This window comes from Embiotoca jacksoni, unplaced genomic scaffold, assembly GCF_022577435.1.
Source record: "Embiotoca jacksoni isolate LCO1_2020_lvr unplaced genomic scaffold, fEmbJac1.0.p SCAF_2, whole genome shotgun sequence".
NCBI classification, from domain to species: Eukaryota; Metazoa; Chordata; class Actinopteri; family Embiotocidae; genus Embiotoca; species Embiotoca jacksoni.
Genome location: NW_027185340.1, coordinates 18,913,626 through 18,932,018, shown reverse-complemented (window position 1 = coordinate 18,932,018; position 18,393 = coordinate 18,913,626). Strand labels below are relative to the sequence as shown.

Genomic DNA, 18,393 nt, shown 5'->3' with positions numbered 1-18,393 from the left:
ATTGTCCATATTGGATAATCCTGTCCACCCTCTCAACCACCTGCTGCAGGGACAGAGGAGCACTTTCTCCAAAAGATTCCTCCAGCTCCGCTGTCACAAGGACAGATACAGGAGATCATTCCTGATACAGGAGATCATTCCAGATACAGGAGATCATTCCAGATACAGGAGATCATTCCAGATACAGGAGATCATTCCTGATACAGGAGATCATTCCAGATACAGGAGATCATTCCAGATACAGGAGATCATTCCTGATACAGGAGATCATTCCTGCCCACTGCAATAAGACTGTACAATAACTCCCCTCTGGCAAAATCCATCACAGTACAATAACACTGTTGACTGTGTTTCTTGGTTTGTTTGTATATAATATATATAGATATATACTGTACTGTATATATACAGTTGAAACCAGAAGTTTACATACACTGTGCAAAAAGACACATAACACTTTTTTTCTCACTGTCTGAAGTTAAATCAGACTAAACCTCTCCTGTTTCAGGTCCGTTAGGATTACCAAAATTATTTAACTTTTGCTAAATGTCACAATAATGAGAAAGAGAATATTTTAGAGAATTTTTCATTACTTTCTTCAAGGTCAAAAGTTTACATACAGTTCCTTAGTATTCAGTAGCATTGCCTTTGAACTGCATGACTTGGGTCAAACGTTTTGGGTATCCTTCCACAAGCTTCTTACAGTACTCTGCTGGAATTCTGGCCCATTCCTCCTGACAGAACTGGTGTAACTGAGTCAGGTTTGTTGGCCGCCTCGCTCGCACACGCCTTTTCAGATCTGCCCACAAATTTTCGATGGGATTCAGGTCAGGGCTTTGTGATGGCCACTCCAAGACATTGACTTTGTTGTCCTCAAGCCATTTTTTTTTTAAACTATTTTGGCAGTATGCTTAGGGTCATTGTCCATTTGGAAGACCCATTTGCGCCCAAGTTTTAGCTTCCTGGCTGATGTCCTGAGATGTTGCTTTAATATTTCCAGGTAATGTTCTTTCTTCATGATGCCGTCTATTTTATGAAGAGCTCCAGTTCCTGCTGCAGCAAAACAGCCCCACAACATGATGCTGCCACCTCCATGCTTCACAGTTGGGATGGTGTTTTCAGGTCTACAAGCTTCCCCCTTTTTCCTCCAAATGTAACGGTGGTCATTATGGCCAAACAGCTCCACTTTAGTTTCATCAGACCACAGGACATGTCTCCAGAAGTTAAGGTCTTTGTCTTGGTGTCTTTTTGCAAACTGTAATCTGGCTTTTTTATGTTTCTTTAGGAGTAATGGCTTCCTTCTTGCTGAGTAGCCTTTCAGCCCATGTCAGCAGGACTCGTTTTACTGTGGATAATGACACTTTCTTACCAGCTTCAGCCATCATCTTCATAAGGTCTTTAGCTTTTGTTCTGGGGTTGATTTGCACATGTCGGACCAAAACACGTTCATCTCTGGGACACAGAGCCCGTCTCCTTCCTGAGCGGTGTGATGGCTGGACATTCCCATGTTTATACTTGCGTATAATTGTTTGCACAGATGAACGTGGCACCTTCAAGCATCTGGAAATTGCACCCAAGGATGAACCAGACTTGTGGAGCGCCACGATTCTCTCCCTGATTTCTTGGCTGATTTCTTTTGACTTTCCCATGATTTCAAACAAGGAAGCAGAGTGTTTGAGGTGTGGCCTTAAAATACATCCCCAGGTGTGCCTTCAATTAACTCACATGTTGTCAGCTAACCTATCAGGAGCTTCAAAAGCCATGACATCATCATCTGTGCTTGCCCACATTGTTTAAAGACATAGTACTTTTGGTGTATGTAAACTTTTGACCTCAAAGAAAGTAATATAAAATTCTCTAAGAAATTATCTTTCTCATTATTGTGACATTTAGCAAAAGTTAAATAATTTTGGTAATCCTAACGGACCTGAAACAGGAGAGGTTTAGTCTGATTTAACTTCAGACAGTGAGAAAAAAAGTGTTATGTGTCTTTTTGCAGTGTATGTAAACTTCTGGTTTCAACTATATATACATATATATAAATGTTGACTGTGTTTCTTGGTTTGTTTGTATATAATATATATAGATATATAATGTACTGTATATACTGTGCATTTTATATTTTATACTGCTATTTTATTGCTTTTATATTATTCTATTCTATTCTATTATCTTATTCTATTATTTCTATTATTATCTTATTGCTTCTGTATGCTGCTGTAGCGAAAAAATGTCCCCTCGGGGATTGATAAAGTAAATACCTACCTACCTACCTTATTTCACTGTCACTCCAAAAAAAAACACACGCGGTTCAAGATTTCCATAAAAGCAGCCAGTAACTGTAGTATCAAATATGTCGTTAGATATTTCGTTGATATCTTAATCCTGATCCGTCTCGACAGCGGCAGTCTGATTGGATGTGTCACAGTTCAGCAGCTTACATAACAATGGGAGAAATATCAGTTACATATATAACTTTCACTGACCTTGACACTGAATTACATCACATAACTCTGACAATGGAAAAAGGCTGAAAGTTTGGACTCTGGAACACACTGATGTGTATAAAGGTGAATGATGAAGGAGAGTCATCGAGGCGAGTCGGTCAAAGAAAGCCTCACATCTTAAAAAAAAAAAAAAAAAAAAAAAAAAAAAAGACATTTCAAAGCGTAGAAAATGTGTAACGGCACAAAGACGCGCAGGTTTAAAAAGTTTTCACTCGGCAGTTGGACTTTTTCAGGACTGAAGTGACTCGGTGGACGTAATTAAGAGTTTTGACGTGGCTCAACTTTCCTGTTTCTAATCAACAAATCTCCACCAACTGATCAAGATAAATGATGGCATGAATATTTACTGTCTTTGTCATGACATCCCAAAATCATCAGCGGTAATTTAAAAGATAAATCAGATTTCATTTCTTTTTAGATTATAAAGCAATGGAGGTGCTGTATAAATACTATAAACGTGTCAAAACACTCAGTCCGCAGAGAAATTCACAACCTTCATTCAGCGACCGTGCCGTTTGGACTTCCGTAACTTTGTGATGTCACAAACTCGCCCTCAGCACGGCCCACAGTCCAACCTTTAATGTTGAAGAGAACACGGAGCGATTATTTCATCCAGGAGCTGGCAAGCTACAAGGCCGAAGAAAACCTGTGGTTGGCCCGAGCGCCCGTCACTCAGAAAAGACTCGGCCAATCAGAAAAGACGATGGAGATCAAGAAATTAAACACCGGAAAACTGTACGTTATGGGACCTTTTAAAAGGTGAACACACCTGACGGTGCCCCGGTGGACGTATTCATCAGGTCATCCCTCACTTTCTCCCCCTTCACTCCCTGTCCGTTCTATACCGTCTTCTCTCTAATAAACTGCCTGCAATGAACTCCATGACAGCTACTGAAAACAAGTCGTTGGGTAACAATACATAAACCGGTCATATAGAAATTTAAACGCACTTCCCTATTATAAAAACATGTGATCTCTTCAGCTCGTGGCAGACTCGAGGCATGTGGGACACAAATGAAAGTAAGAAATAAAACACTGGACAGTGCATTCGGTCTGGTGGAGCACCATCACGTCAAGCAGTGTGCTGATGCTTCTCTGCAGCAGGAACTCAAAAGGCTTTTAAACGGAGTCAAGCAAAAGGTCCTTTTTCACGAAAGCAAATTGCGAGCAGAGCTTACAGGTCACAAACAGCGGCAATGTCACGTGAAATACTAAAAGCTACTAAATTGCAGATACATTTATAGCTCTTGAATTCACGAGCATGAACCGCGATACCGAGTGGAAACTAACGGTGACATCATCCGTTAGTTTGTGAGCGGCCGTTATGACGCCTCGAGTTTGGATTTTGGCCGTCGCCATCTTGCTATTTCGGAGCAGGAAGTGACCGTATTTGGACGAGCTGGGGGGGTGGGGGGGAGCGAGCGGTGGATCGCCTCAGTCTGATCGGAAACCAAGGCGATACTACGTCCCGTCCACCGATAGCCGTAACCCGACTGCGCCACAGGCCTGTCGATCAAATAGACACGCCCCCCCTCCCCCTCCCACAAACAAAACAAAACAAAAACATAGCTTCCACATTGGTCTCATTTTTTTGGAACCGGAAGCTACGTCCACTTTTATATACAGTCTGTGTGTAACACGACAAAAGAGGAGAAAGAGAAAATGATCTTGTGTTGCAGGTTTGGTGATCTGCAGCCAAATGTAGGAAAAACTCTTCACGTGGGAAAAGATTTATTTACCAATAAAATAACAACAGCCAACATTGACCTAAAGATTCACATGAATGTTGTCGGAACAGTAATGTTAGTATTCTGCTGCAGACCAGATCTTTCAGTAGAAAACGCTGTACAAGCTGGGGGGTGGTGGCGGTGGTGATATGTTCAGATGTGTAAAACCAACAGACTTGTCCACATCGACTAAAGGCTGCAACTGCAGCCAACATTTTGTTTGGTGTTTGCAGAGATTTGATTTCATTACGACGTTGTTTTGTTTTCCTTCTGGAAAAAAAAAAAAATCCACTTTGATTTAAGGGCGGAAAACAACAAAAGACAGGAAAATCCCAACTTCCGATGGCTCCTGTCTGCCAGTGTGAATGTCCCGTCTGTACATGTGTTCAGGAGTCCAGGAGGCCTGCGAGCCAGCCGTGGTCCAGTTTCTTCACCCTCCTCAGTTCCCTGACCTGAGCTTTGGTCAGGGCGGGGGCAGCTGACTCGGTCACTTGACCCCCTTCCGGTCTCGAGATGCTGAAATCCGTTTCTTCCTCGGAATCCTCTTCTTCCTCTTTCTCGCTAACCATCTCCTCCTCAGCGTGTTCAGTTTCCTCCCTGCAGCCATGAGAACACACATGGAGGGAAAAAAAAAAGAAGAAGAAGAAGAAAGGTTAACATAACTCAGCACTTCTACCGGAGACAAACAACGAAGCTCCCCATTTTTCCTATACATGTGAAACTGCTGAATCATGTGAAAGCATTTTCAGGTGTTTTCAGTGACAAATAGTTTGATTGCTCGGCAGAAGGCTTTACGTCCGACCTGGTGTCTGTGACGGAGATCAGCAGCGACTGAACAAACATGGAGCAGAGGAACGAGGTCGAGGGCAGCACGTGAGCCGGGGTCTGCAGCAGCTGTTCACAAAGAAAATTCACATGAAACCGTTTCAAAAGATGTTTAAGGTCTCGCTGTCGATGTTCATGTACGGCGTCTCTGGAAACACCGACCTCTCTGATGGCGGCGGAGCGCCGGGGCAGAGGCGTCCTCTCAGAGGACAGGCTGCTCGCTGCGTCCTCGGTTTCCTGTCGTTGCTGCTGCCGGTGTTTCCCCAGCAACAGGTAGAACGGTGTCATGGCGACACTGTCATCGATCACAAGCTGGGACGGGGGACGGAGGGGGGGGAGCGGGAAATCTCATTAGGAAAAACAACAACTGTTTGACATTAATAAGAATGAAAATGGGTCAAAACAGGTGATTAGCTGAAGACAGAAGACGAGTGAAAGAGACTAAATCAGGGGTCTCCAAACGTTTTTCCTCTAAGAGCTACTTTGACAGAAGGAAAGTGTCCGAGAGCTCCTCGTGTTTCGTAACATTGACTCACATAGCTGAGCTCCACCCAATCCAGCTGAATAAGCTTCTTTTATGTGAACAATAACAAATGGACACATTTTGTATCACAGCGGCTTAAATTCAACAGCAAGTTTTTTTCTGTATGCATTTCTTTGTTTATAAATCTCACACGACTCACATCTGTCACAGAAAAAAACAAACATGTTTATTACTTGTCCTTATTTTCTGTCTGTCCACATATCGCCACCTTCATCTGTAGTTCACATGCATTTTATGATTCAGTCTTTTCTTTCTGTTATTTTGAAAAGTCCTGGGATTCAGCCCACCTGCGGTGTAACTATGATCTCTCACTCAGTGACAGACTCTGTTGACGCTGACTCGGCAAATATTCTATTTATGTTATGGCCTTAATTTACGAGCAGCCATTTCTCTCCAGCTCGGTGCGAGAGTCTCCGCTGCATTTCTGCGCTCTGATCTCTGCGTGTCTCACTCAGGGAGGAGCTCTGTCAAATGTCGGTGACGCTCTGATGCAGAGAAGTCGGCGCACAGATGAAGCTCACCTGTTTGCTGGACGCCATCAGCCGGTCTTCCTCTGGTTTGGTGGTGAACGTCATGAGATCCTGCGGAGGGAAAAGTTGACGGTCAACAGCAGGAACACGAACACACACGCACAAGTAGAAAAACCTTCTCGGTGCAGATCGCTGTGTGACGTTTCGCCTGGATGTCTTTCTCTACGTAAAAGCTTAACGGGACCTGGACTTCTACGGTTGTCCATCTATCACAGGATTTCTTCTGCGGCGGAACATAAGACGGCGTATATTTGTTGTTTGTCTGGCAGCGGTGTGTTTACCATGTACTGTGTGAGGAAGTAAAGCTGAGAGCGGTTGAGCCACTGGCTGCTCTCCTCGCAGCTCTCCAGCATCTCCTCCCTCGGGGCGAAGACGGCGCGATCCACCCTCCCCGAGCACACGGCCTTGTGGGAAAACAGCGGCCGAGGCTCGTTGGGCTTGAACACAAACACTGAAAGAAGAGAAGATGGAGAACCGGATTGCTGTACTTTAATTAAGGTACTGATGGACAGAGGAATGAGGAACTCTCACACCTACTTTTATATTTCTAGATTTTTTTTTTTTTGAAGGATAACTTTAAACAGAACAACTTTTGTTGTTAACAAGCAGCAGCCCGTCTTGGCTCGAAAGCAGTTTTAAAGAGTTGTTCATTACTTGGTACAAGCAGTAGCAGTAGCTTCGCAGCGTGACGAAAGAAGGCGGCGTCGGCCGTTCCACCACTTCAGTTCAGCCAGAGATATTTGAAGACGTATTGCTGTGGAAAAGTCCAAATATGGACTCCCAGTTTTAAAACTTACAGTCGGTGGATCCAGCTTGAGAGCAGAAGGCAGCCATGTTCTCAGAGAGAGGGTCAGCCAGCAGCAGGCTGATGTCCATGGAGGTGCTCCACTCCACTGCCAGACAAGGTGGGAGGAAAAACAGGGGAAAACATTACATGCGTGGGACTAACTGAAATATCGACTTTATTTAACGAATCTCTACACGATGTGCATCCATGTGGTCTTACAGGTGCAGGTGAGGAGGTTCCAGCAGCAGAGCAGATTGCTGGCGGTGGTTCCCAGCAGATACTTGGAACAGCTCAGTCGCCCAAAACACAGATCCCTGATGGAGTAAAAAAAACAAAAAAACAACTTCCTTTTGTTTCCCCCTGCGACTAAAGAATCTCAAGTGTACCCCCCAACCACGCAGCTCCTCACCCCACACATATTTCACAGGATTATCTTTAGAGGAGTTTTCCGCTTTGGGGGCTTCGAAGGGGAACACGAAAGCAGGAGCTGAACTCCCACCGAGAACCAAAACGCCCAGAAAAATCCTGTCTGGCAGAGAGATCAATAACCGCCAGCCTCTCACACTCCTACAGATCATTGATCTCTGACATTCCCGAGAACAAATATCATGAGTACACGTCTCGGTCAGGTCTACCGGCCCTCTGTCAGCGAGCCCGAACGTTAACCTCCGAGGTCACATGTAAAGAGTCTGGAGTTAGTGTGGTGCAGGTCGAGCAATTGACCCGGCTTTCCACATCTATAGGTGGTAGTTATGTAAGGGGTACCGGGCAGCTGTCAAAACAGCTGACCTTTAACGTCGTCCAATTTTACCCACTTCAACTTTGAAGTCGTATTCCTCACAAATTCCGACTCGGCGTCCAAATCACACAGAAAACGTCTGCTCGTTTTAAGAGGCTTCCTGAGTTTGACCGAGTCTTTGGCGCGGGGGAGCTCATCAGTTACGCGTCATGAGTTCAAACAGACTTATATTCATTTAAGAGGGAAAACAAACAATAAATGTCCATTTCCAGGTTTTACCAGGAGACATTTTCTCAAAGTTTTTTTTTTCCACATGAAAACATTGACTTAATCTCATTCCTTCCTTGTACGATGAATTGCAAGTCATCCTTTCTTGTTTTTTTTTTTTATTGCAAATAAGCTAAAAGCTGACTCGGGGGTTTTTGAGAATATTTCAGAAAAGTGGTACAGAAACTAGCAACAGCAGTTTCGTGTCCTCAGCGACCCGAGGGCCCCTTTTGTGAGCAGAGGAGACATCAGCCAACATTTCTGAGACCCGAGCGACGTTGCGAAACTGCAGGCCGTCCACGAGTTCAGCTGGCTGACAGGCAGCGCTTCATTTGCTCAGGGGGGTTACGTGCCCTGTCGAAACAAAACTCTGGACTGCAGCCAGAAAAATATCAGTTAACTGTTCAAAGATAGTCCGTCGCTGAGGAGCCTCGACAGAAAACAACCAACTCCTGTTGCCGAGTGCGTGTCGTGACGTCTGCTGTGTGCAGTCTCTGTTCGCAAAGGGCCAACCAAAATAATACAAAATAAGAGAGTACAGGAGCCCCAAAACAAGAGTACGATTTTATTCTGTCCATTCCCAACAGTGTTTGACTGCGAGGCCTCGTCTCTGCCTCCGTAGTTTATTCTCACACCGCCTGCTTATTCAAGGAGACAAATCCTATAAAGTTTTGTACGGGTTTTACGTTATGTATGTGTTTGTTAAGCCTCCATTAATATGTCAACATTTTCTATCCATTTGTGAAAAGATGTCCGTGTTTCAGATTGACGAGTCATGGTTTTCAAATATCTACCTTCCTATTTTACTTGTTTTTAACCGGCGCCTGGTTTTAATACGTTGAACAACCAGAGGGTGGCTTTAATGCACCTAATGACTGTTTGCAATTGAACAACTAAAGGAGACTTTACTACCAGGTGCTGGTAAAAAGTGTGTGGCGCTTTGAGATTAGACGCTACGGTAAATTAAAAAAAAAAAAATGGAGAAACGTGCAATGACGACTACAGCTGTTCCACACAGAACTTCAAAAAGTTCTGTGTGGAACTCGTTCAAAACAATAAACGAAAACACGGTGCAAACGTGTAAAGCCAGCATATCCAAAGTCTACCACAGCTATGCACAGGCATGTGAGAGCGAAGCACCGAGCAGATGTCCCATTCACAGATCAACAATCAAGACAGTTTTATGTTCGACGTGCAGAACAAACATCGACCTTCATCTTGAAGATGAAGCTAAAGTCCTGCTTCTCGTCAGCTGTGTTGAATGTGAAGGTTTTAACCCGAGTTTATGACGGGAGGGACTCCTGCTTTCTTTTTAGTGTTTCCGTACTGAAAAGTTTGACACCCTACTTTTCTGAGTAAATTAGTTATTCCGTTAAAAAAAAAAAAATGTAATAAAATTGTGAAATATATTAGATAAATATAAATGTAACATAAATAGCTGTCCAGGAATATGGGTTATTCAATACAATATAAAACATCTGACCGAGCATCCATGGTTCATTTTCCAAAACCTGCCTAAAACCGCAAACATAAACCGGTCCGCTGTTGTTCGACTCCCGTTGGTGTGCATGAACTGAGTGCGCGCTGACCTGATGGCTCCCGGCGGCTGCGACAGAGTTGTCAGGAGCTCCCAGGAGGCCGGGCTCCACACAGTCACCACCTCCTGAAAGCTGACGGCCAGCAGAGAGCCGTCGGCTGAGAAACGGCAGCATTCAGGCACCAGGCCGTGGTAGGCTCCGACGAAATCACACGACCAGGAAGGGCCTTCATCTGCCAGCCCGTTGAAGGGGAAAGCGAGAGGGAGACAGACACCAGAGAGTTGGATTACTGGCAAATACGGCCTGATTAGGCTCAAGCTTGGCATTCAGTCTGACAGGTTGAATGGAGCCTGGCACTTCAAAATCATGTACTCTGGGATAAAAGCCTCCACTGAACAGCACTGAGAGGAGGACATGATGATATGCAGATAAGATGTAGGAGGAATTCTAAATAAAAAATATGACAGGTCTTCAATTTCCAAGTTGTAATTTGATCCGTTTGGCCTGATTAAAAGAATGTTGTTGTACCTCCTTGATTAGGTATTTGTTTAAAAAAGAAAAAGAAAGAGAAGTGCAACGTGCTCTAAACTGACTGGAAAGAATAGTATTTTTGTCACCAATACAGATACAGCTTGTAGTTTGCTGTCACGTTTACCACCCCGCACCTCAAGAGGCAACACAAACCGTAACAAAAAATATTCCAAATGGCAGCAATGTGGTTTTTCTGTGGCTGATTTTTTTGCTAAAAAGATTGAGGTTAACATGCTATTACGTAAACTAAAGACTCAACCGATCGTTGTTCTTGCAGTTGGTCAACTTCTGAGTCTACAAATTCTTTACAATGATCAGTTATATATATATATATATATATATATATATATATATATATATATATATATATATAAAAAGTCAACTGTTAACCAACAGCAGGACAAGAATGCACAAGATTTAACCAGACTGACTCTATAGTGACTCACTATCACCTCTTACTGTACAAAGTGGTATTACAGGACAGGACATAAATCTTGCACCCTGTACCTTTACCTCAAATCCTTTGAATAAGTACAACTTAGACAAAGCTGTGGATGCTCTTAAGTGAACATTAACTTCTAAAAAAAAAAAAAAAAATGGACACCGGTGGATTGAAAAGTCAAAGCCTCCAACAAAAGACTTAACAGTTAATGCAATCGCACTTGAAGCGCTCAGCCATTTGGCCGACGAGCATGTCAGACACCGAGCAACACTGCTTACCCTCTGTGTGGGCCGGTGCTGCCAGCTGCCAGGCTTTGAAGTGTCCGTCCCTGCTGGTGGAAACCAGCATGGTGGTCTCGGTGTCGGCGGCCTGGCGAAAGCACATGGCTGTAATCTGGGCCTCGTGGGGGGCCGAGATGGTCGTGTTCAGCACAAAACTGGTGTGGTTGGGGAAGAAGAAAAAAAGAAGAAGACATGAATACAAAACTCTACCAGACAGCACCGACTCGGCAGCGTGCGGAATAATCGGATACAGCCGAGACGTCTGTACCTCTGGGTTTGTTCATCAAACGCCCACAGTTTCAAGTTAACCTCCAGCTCAGCAGCTTTCTGTCTTCTTTCTTCCACCGTGGCCAGCCAGGTGCCCGAGGTATCAAATGCAGCTTTGACCACCTCAAACTGCTCCAAGCCCAACTCGTGAATGTACTCCTGCTGCACGATGTCCAGCTGCGGGAAACACGGGAGACCTCAGAGTTTTATCTGTCCAACTAGATCACACCAGAGTGCCTTATTTCTACAATTTACACTGAAAAGAAATGAAAGCTGATATGACAGACTAGGCCTGGTTTACATGTGCTTACATTGTACAGCAGTTTGTCTCTTTGGAGGGAGAAAAACTGCAGGTGTCCCGGTTTCCCGTTCAGCACCAAAGCTTTGCTGCGTGGGTCGACCATCAGGTCTGTCTGGACACTATCACCTGCACCAGGACGGGAAAAAAATAAATAAAATAAAAAGAGTCACGTGATATATGTCATGTAAAAGAAGAAAAGAATGACGCCACTACAAAACTGAAGTCAATCTGCTGGGACACTGGGATAACAAGACAAGACAGGGTGTGTTTTGTTAAAAGTCAGTCACAAGACCTTCACGTCTGTTCTTTTAAAAGGCCAGTTCAGAGCAAAGATGTGCGATGAGATGATTTGAAGCGCCTCTTATTTTCAACATCCTGAAACCTGCATCTCCGTAGCAACGACTCTCCGTATTTACATTTTAACTTGACAGCTTTACAAGCTTTTTGTAGCTGGATATGATTTGTGGCAGCTTGTGTCTTAAAAAGAAATAAAGAAATCACAGACCACACAAAATAAGGTAATAAGACTTGGTTTTTTTTGTTTTTTTTTATAGCTGACACCTCTCAAATCCTGATGTAGCTCATTTACAAAAATTTAACTTTCTCCCCATCGATAAAAGGCTGGTGCAAATTAAAACAGGTATTTCACACAAGACGTCATTTTAATTTAGTGAAAAACAACCACTCCCACAACAGTAGAGGAAGTATAACAAATATTATTCCTATGAGATTTAATGTCAGTGGAATGAGCTCCTTATCCCTGTCAAACTTAACCAAGTTGAGAGGAGTTTTAAATCAGATCTGAAGACATTGTTGTCAAATAATTTGTAGTTTTATATAAATTTCATCTTGACACTTCCTTCTACAATCTGCCATCTTGTACTGGAACACAGGACCACAATGGAAAAGCGCCATAAGGCTTAATTGAGGATTTTTCTCCTCGCTAATTTTATATGAAGTGTGTCAATTGTGATCAGCATGTCTTTTCCTATCTATTTATGTAATGAGGATAGTGATAGTAACTCGCACGGACTCAAATTGGCCTTCTTCTCATGTCTTCGGATTGACTTTGTGAGTAATCGCTCCGTAGGAACAATTTTCTTCACATTTGGTCTGAACGGAAAATAAAATAATTTCATCCTTGACCTGATATCAAAATAGCCACCAACGGTTTGTTTGATTTCCTACTTTTGTTAACGTCTTTGAACACAACACCGTCATTGTCTGGGGTCAAGTTTACTTCCTTACTTTCCTATTTTTCCACACATCATCAGTGTCAACAACTGGACTGGAAAACTCTTCTATTACTGACATCTTTCTGTCGTTGAAGCAGGAGTGTTTTACAAGTACTGTAAAGGATATTTATGAGATATATGTTGGTTATTTATGAGCCCGTACAGCACGTTTATGATTGCTCTACGTGCCGTTGCCACCTGCAGTCTGTACTCACCTTTGACCAGACCCTGAATGACGGCTGACACTTTAACACAACTCTGGATGATCGTGATTTCTGAATGAGAAGAAACAGGAGTCAATTATCACGGACGAACGACACACATGTCAGAGCTGCAATCACTACTGCAGTCAACGCTCTAAATATCTAAATAAAATCTCTCGATATAAAGTGAGGTATTAAAAGAGGGGTGGAAACAAAAGCTTTCAGCTCGGCCCCAAAAACAGATTACATACGCGACTGTTTCCATAGTAATAACCGCTGTGCTTCATCTGAGAGCGTCACACAGCTTAGAGCTTCTTACTGTTGTCACTGTGCGAGGTGCAGAACAGCACTCCGTCAGGTGACACAGCGATGTGCGTGATGGCGGCACCCAGCCGGGGCAGGAAGTCCCGCTGGCTCTCCTGGTTGTAGCGCCACTGGACGAGCACCGACTCCACGCCGCCGCTCAGCAGGTTGGTACCTGACAAACGCAACAAAAACAGACAAGTGGAAGCTTTTAAAAACAAAAGTCTCCTTACAACAAAATCCTGTTTAAAATAAAGAGGCTTTTTCTACATGACTCGTAGATTAGTGCTGTCGCCATCATGAAATATAAAAAACAGGGCAGCGCTCTCCCCCTCTAAACTCGTGAGTATCTGCAGTTGATGGCACTCATGTCAGCGGTGGTGTTAGATCGGATCAGCTGGATAGATGCACGCTGTAAACTCTATGGTGCTGCGTGTCTCACTCTCAGTCAAGTGGTCCTTAACCTTAATTACAACCCTCTTCCAGTGTAACAACCAATCAGAGGCTCAGCATCCCTCCCGCTGATCCAATCTAGCACCAGCCTTAAACCGTAGCAGAAGAAAGGGGGCGTTGAAAGAGCTGAAGTCAAATCTCAAGCGGTGGAAAACAAACATGGAAATAGTGATGGAAATATCTCATCAAGTTGTTTCAATACAGATGAATGACAACTATTTTAGCGATGATACAAAATAATTACAGACACTTGAAATAATCTTGATCAGGCAGTTTATGTAATAATTGTGACAGGCCTATGTTTGACACGCATAGTGTGGGGCCACGTGGATCTTATTTCACTTTAGTGCATAAAACATCAGGTAAACTTTATACAGTCTGCGATGAGCGACATAAATACCTTCTGGGGTGAAGCACAGGGCGCTCACAGCGCTGTGGTGCCAGTGCAGGGTGGAGTAGGTGTACTCCTTCTTGTGGTTAAAGTTTCTCCTGAATGGACAAACAGAGATGTTAGGGAAATAATTTACTGATGAAGTGCAGCACAGTCCAAAAAGAAAAGTGCTTTGCAAAAGAAAGAAATGGAAATTGACTGCTAAAAATATAAAATAAAACACTGCCGGGTCGAATTAAAAGAAACAGGCTGACGGAATTATAATAAACTAAGAAGGGACAAAACGATTTCACTGGTGCAGCTTTCAGTACAAAATAAGTGAGCAGCTGTTGTTTAGACTACACAATTGTTTAAGATAATCAACACGCAGCACGTGTGTGTCATGTGTGTGTCGTGTTTCAAGGCCGCTCACCACAGGCGGATCTTGCCGTCTTCGTGGCCCGTAGCGATGCAGTCATCTTTGGGGTGACAGGACAGACACGTGAACGTGTTCTTGCCTCCTGTCTTGTTGTCTTCTTTGAGGGAAAACCTGACAGCCCAAAGAAACACAGATGTTCAGTGTTCTCGGACATGTCTAAACATCAGGGAGTTTATGATTCATGACTTTTGGCACCATATGACAACTTTACTATTTCTCTCAAACAACATTCTGTGTCCAATGAAGCCGAAATGACACATAAAATATATATTTTTCATTTGTAATCTAAAGCCTCGAAAAGTTTGTGGTTTTACGTGAGATGTGTGATCATCTTTTGTTTCATTTCCATCTCCACACTTGGTAACTGATGCACCAGCTCACCTGTATGACTTCTGCTTCTTGAAGAAAAAGACTTCCAGCTGTGAACCTTTAGCTGCAGCCAGATATTCACCCTGAGAAGATAACAGTAATGATCAAATGTGGGAATTAAAATTGAAGCTTGTGCCAGAAAAACAAAACATTACCCATTGAAAGTTAATATCTGCAATGCCACTTATTCTTTTTGAGTGGAAAAGTTGATCACTTTATGCTCCCAGTTGGGTTTTTTAACAGATCAAATTGGAGTTGACTTTTTGCTCTCATAGCAAAAACTATTGTTCACTAGATCATTTTGATTTGGCTCAGCAGGAAAGACTAGGGACCACTGTTGCTCTCTCATTCCTGTCAGACCAGAGCTTGATACCCCGGACGGTGTGTTGGTGACAGCAGTGGAAGTGTACGTACCCCTCGACCGAAGGCGACGGCTGCTGGGTTGGAGCTGATGTTGGACAGCACAGCAGAAAGTTCTCGGGCCTCCACCAGCTGATCACCGCTCTGTGGCAGATGTACCGCAGCCAGCTGGAACAACTCTGCACACACACAGTGTCAAACATCAGCCCGTTATACATCCTTACCCAGTGACCTCTAATCCAGTTTCATCCTCCCACATCTTAAACCCTCTCTATGATCTGACACTTGTTGTATCTGGCGGAGTCCTCGTATCAAAAAAAGAACTACTGTTGTCGACCTCATTGCAGATCTCTGATCTGACCTGTCGACGGTAGAATTAGGAGGCTGAAAGAAACACACAGAACTGAGACGAGAATAAAAGTTGAATGTATTAAATCTAAGACTAGTTAAGAGTTATTTCTTTACAGTTGCGTCTATCTCATTTAATTCTGCAATATTTTTTTTTTAAATCAAAACAAAAGACTTTACTTTCTAGCAGTTGTTTTTATCTATTTATGTTCATTATTTCCTGATGTCTCTGGTGTTTAATATTTTTATGATTTCTAGTTGTCCTTTGCAGACTTTGATGCTCCTATTAGGTTTCCTGTTGTTACTCCTTATGCTCTTAGTTGTTTTGGTCAACTGTATTTCTAAGGAGAAAGAAAAGTCCCTACAAAAATAAATGTACCTTTACTGTATCAAATTTGCACCTGTACCGTCTAAATCAAATACATTTAAAAATGCCACAAAATCACTCAACACAGGTTTTGACACACATAAAGGCTCCAGTGAGGTTTAATCTATATATTTTTTTATTTATTGCCCTCAAAGTTAAGAAATCCAATACTTTTCCTTTGAATGAGCTGATTTAAGCCGTGATTTGAAGCTTTACAGCGACAGCTAGCATGCCGGTTAACCTTGTTGTGGGTTCAGACTAACATTCGTTTAAGTGCGTCTACTGGGAGTTCAGACATCGAACCCAAAGCAACGATCTCAAGTCAGAACAGACGTCAAACCTACCGGTTCTTTTGTCATTTTGCATGGGGATAACGATGAAGATGACTCCTTCGTGGTTTGCGGATGCGTAGATGGAGTAGATCGGGTATCCGATGACGTAAGTCTGGAAGAGAACACGCACACGTCTGAGAAAACACAATACGTCCTTCTGTAGCATGTCACACGCTGCTGTACATGACTCTCCACAGTTATTGTAGCGCGCACACACACACACACACACTTCTGTTGAATTAACCTTCATGATGTCGATACTTTTAAAGCACAATTACAAATTGTAATTGAAATTACAAACAGTTTATGATACAGAAAATCCGTTTGTAAAACTCCCACGGAAAGACAGCAGCACAAAGTCCAGATATATCTTCTGTACGTGGTTAAAACAATGTTTCCAGAGTTGAAAGACAGAACATTTCTGATATTTTCCTTCATTAGCAGGCGATGTGTTTGCCGCTGAGAAGCAGCGGGGAGATCAGCATGCTTGCAGATGAACTTTTTATTGTTCACCTCCAGTCCGGCCTAACTGCTTCAAACCTTCCTTTACTATGGAGCGAGGAATCCGCTGCATCTGTAGCCGCAGATAAAGCAGACAAGGAGAGTTTGTGGGATGAGCCGAGAGGAGGGAAACTCAGGCGCTACCTTGATGAGGATGCCATCTGTGAAGTCCCAAAGTCTGACAGTGCCATCTGCTGAGCAAGAGTAGACCTGCAGCACAGAGGAGCACATCAACACGTGAAATAAACGATGACCGGTTTCAGTAAAATCACGAGTGAGGAAACTTAGATAAAGAACAAGGCAGCTGGACCCTGAATATATGCTGTTATCATACCTGAATATATGCTGTTATCATACCTGAATATATGCTGTTATCATACCTGAATATATGCTGTTATCATACCTGAATATATGCTGTTATCATACCTGAATATATGCTGTTATCATACCTGAATATATGCTGTTATCATACCTGGTCATGAACTGGGTTTACAGACAACAGTTTTAACTTCACGGACAGTCCTGCACATCCCACCACAGCTTATTCTTACAAATACATTTGACACGGCTTTTTACCTGCAGGTGGTTGGAGGGTCTGAGCAGCACCCCCGTCACCAGGGCGGTGTGTCCCCGCAGGTCGTGGACACACTCCTCCGTGGAGGTGCTGAACACCTTCACACACTCTCCTGAGGCGCACAGCAGGAACCTGCAGCGACACGAACCGAACAACTCAGAGACTTCACTGACAAACGAGAAGGCAGCCGCGTTTGTGTTGGTTGTTTTTTTTTAAGTCGCGCGTATTCCGACAACGTTTCAGAAGAACAGAGAGTCGCAAAGACGAGAGAAGAGTGAAACTTTTGTAAACAATCGCTTGTGTTGCTAATGCTAACGGCTAGGCCCGGTTTCAGCTCTCGGGCTAAAAGAAAAACCGTCAAAATGTCTGCCGCCCAGAATAAAACATTATCGGACTGAAACCCCATACTAACCTTGAGTCGTTGGTTATGACAGGCTCCCTGGAGTTTATTTTACTGCCACCTCGGTGAACCACGCGGATGTCCCCGTGTTCAACCATGTTGTCACCGGAGTTAACTTTCACCTGTGACCGCTGACCCGACTTCTTCCTGCCCGTCTTCCTCTCATCGGCGGGCGAGCCCGTTTACATGCGCCACCTGCTGGACTGGAGTGTCACTGTGACACTAAAATAAAGCCGTTTCTGTGCAAAACACGTTCGTCAAAAGGAGTTTAATACTGCTGCACCCTCAGTGTAGGAAGGAGCGCTGCCGCAGCTCGTTTGTTCCGACTGCAGTCAGACTTTTCAACACCACAATACAATAATGCTGCACTGGTCATTTCATTTCACAACACCTGTCACTTTACATTCATTGTCCAAGCTGTATTTATTTATCTTTATTTTATTTGTTTTTGTGTATATGATCTCTGTGTGTGTATTTATTCTTTTATTGCTCTTATTTTGTTCTAAAATAATTGTTTTGTGTCTATCTTATTTCGTTTATTTCATACGTATTTGTAAATTTGTTCATACTGTGTACATGCTGCTGTGATTACTAAATTCCCCCACTATGGGATTAATAAAGTCTAATCTATCTATCTATCTATCTATCTATCTATCTATCTATCTATCTATCTATCTATCTATCTATCTATCTATCTATCTATCTATCTATCTATCTATCTATCTATCTATCTATCTAGACCCAGTAACAGACAGAAAAAGCAGCAATTTCACTGTATGTATTCATTTATTTCCCTCTCCAATATGGATCCTTGACTTCTATAAAACCTTGTCATTTCACCCTCTGCTGATTATAA

General features: G+C 43.1%; 1 protein-coding gene across 1 annotated transcript; it reads right to left on the bottom strand.

Annotated features, from left to right (window-relative positions):
• Window positions 1–4,218: 4,218 nt before the first annotated feature.
• On the bottom strand, window positions 4,219–17,648 carry wdr75 (WD repeat domain 75). The gene is made up of 21 exons (XM_069154911.1): window positions 17,550–17,648; window positions 17,140–17,269; window positions 16,708–16,773; window positions 16,075–16,174; window positions 15,070–15,194; window positions 14,668–14,738; window positions 14,281–14,397; window positions 13,878–13,966; window positions 13,041–13,199; window positions 12,734–12,793; window positions 11,294–11,409; window positions 10,984–11,159; window positions 10,713–10,870; window positions 9,513–9,693; window positions 7,137–7,231; window positions 6,928–7,023; window positions 6,412–6,581; window positions 6,122–6,181; window positions 5,219–5,368; window positions 5,034–5,125; window positions 4,219–4,828 (listed from the first exon to the last, which is right to left on the bottom strand). The coding sequence occupies exons 1-21, from the start codon at window positions 17,633–17,635 to the stop codon at window positions 4,618–4,620; spliced, it is 2,508 nt and encodes an 835-aa protein (XP_069011012.1). The 5' UTR covers window positions 17,636–17,648; the 3' UTR covers window positions 4,219–4,617.
• Between the last annotated feature and the right edge of the window lie 745 nt (window positions 17,649–18,393).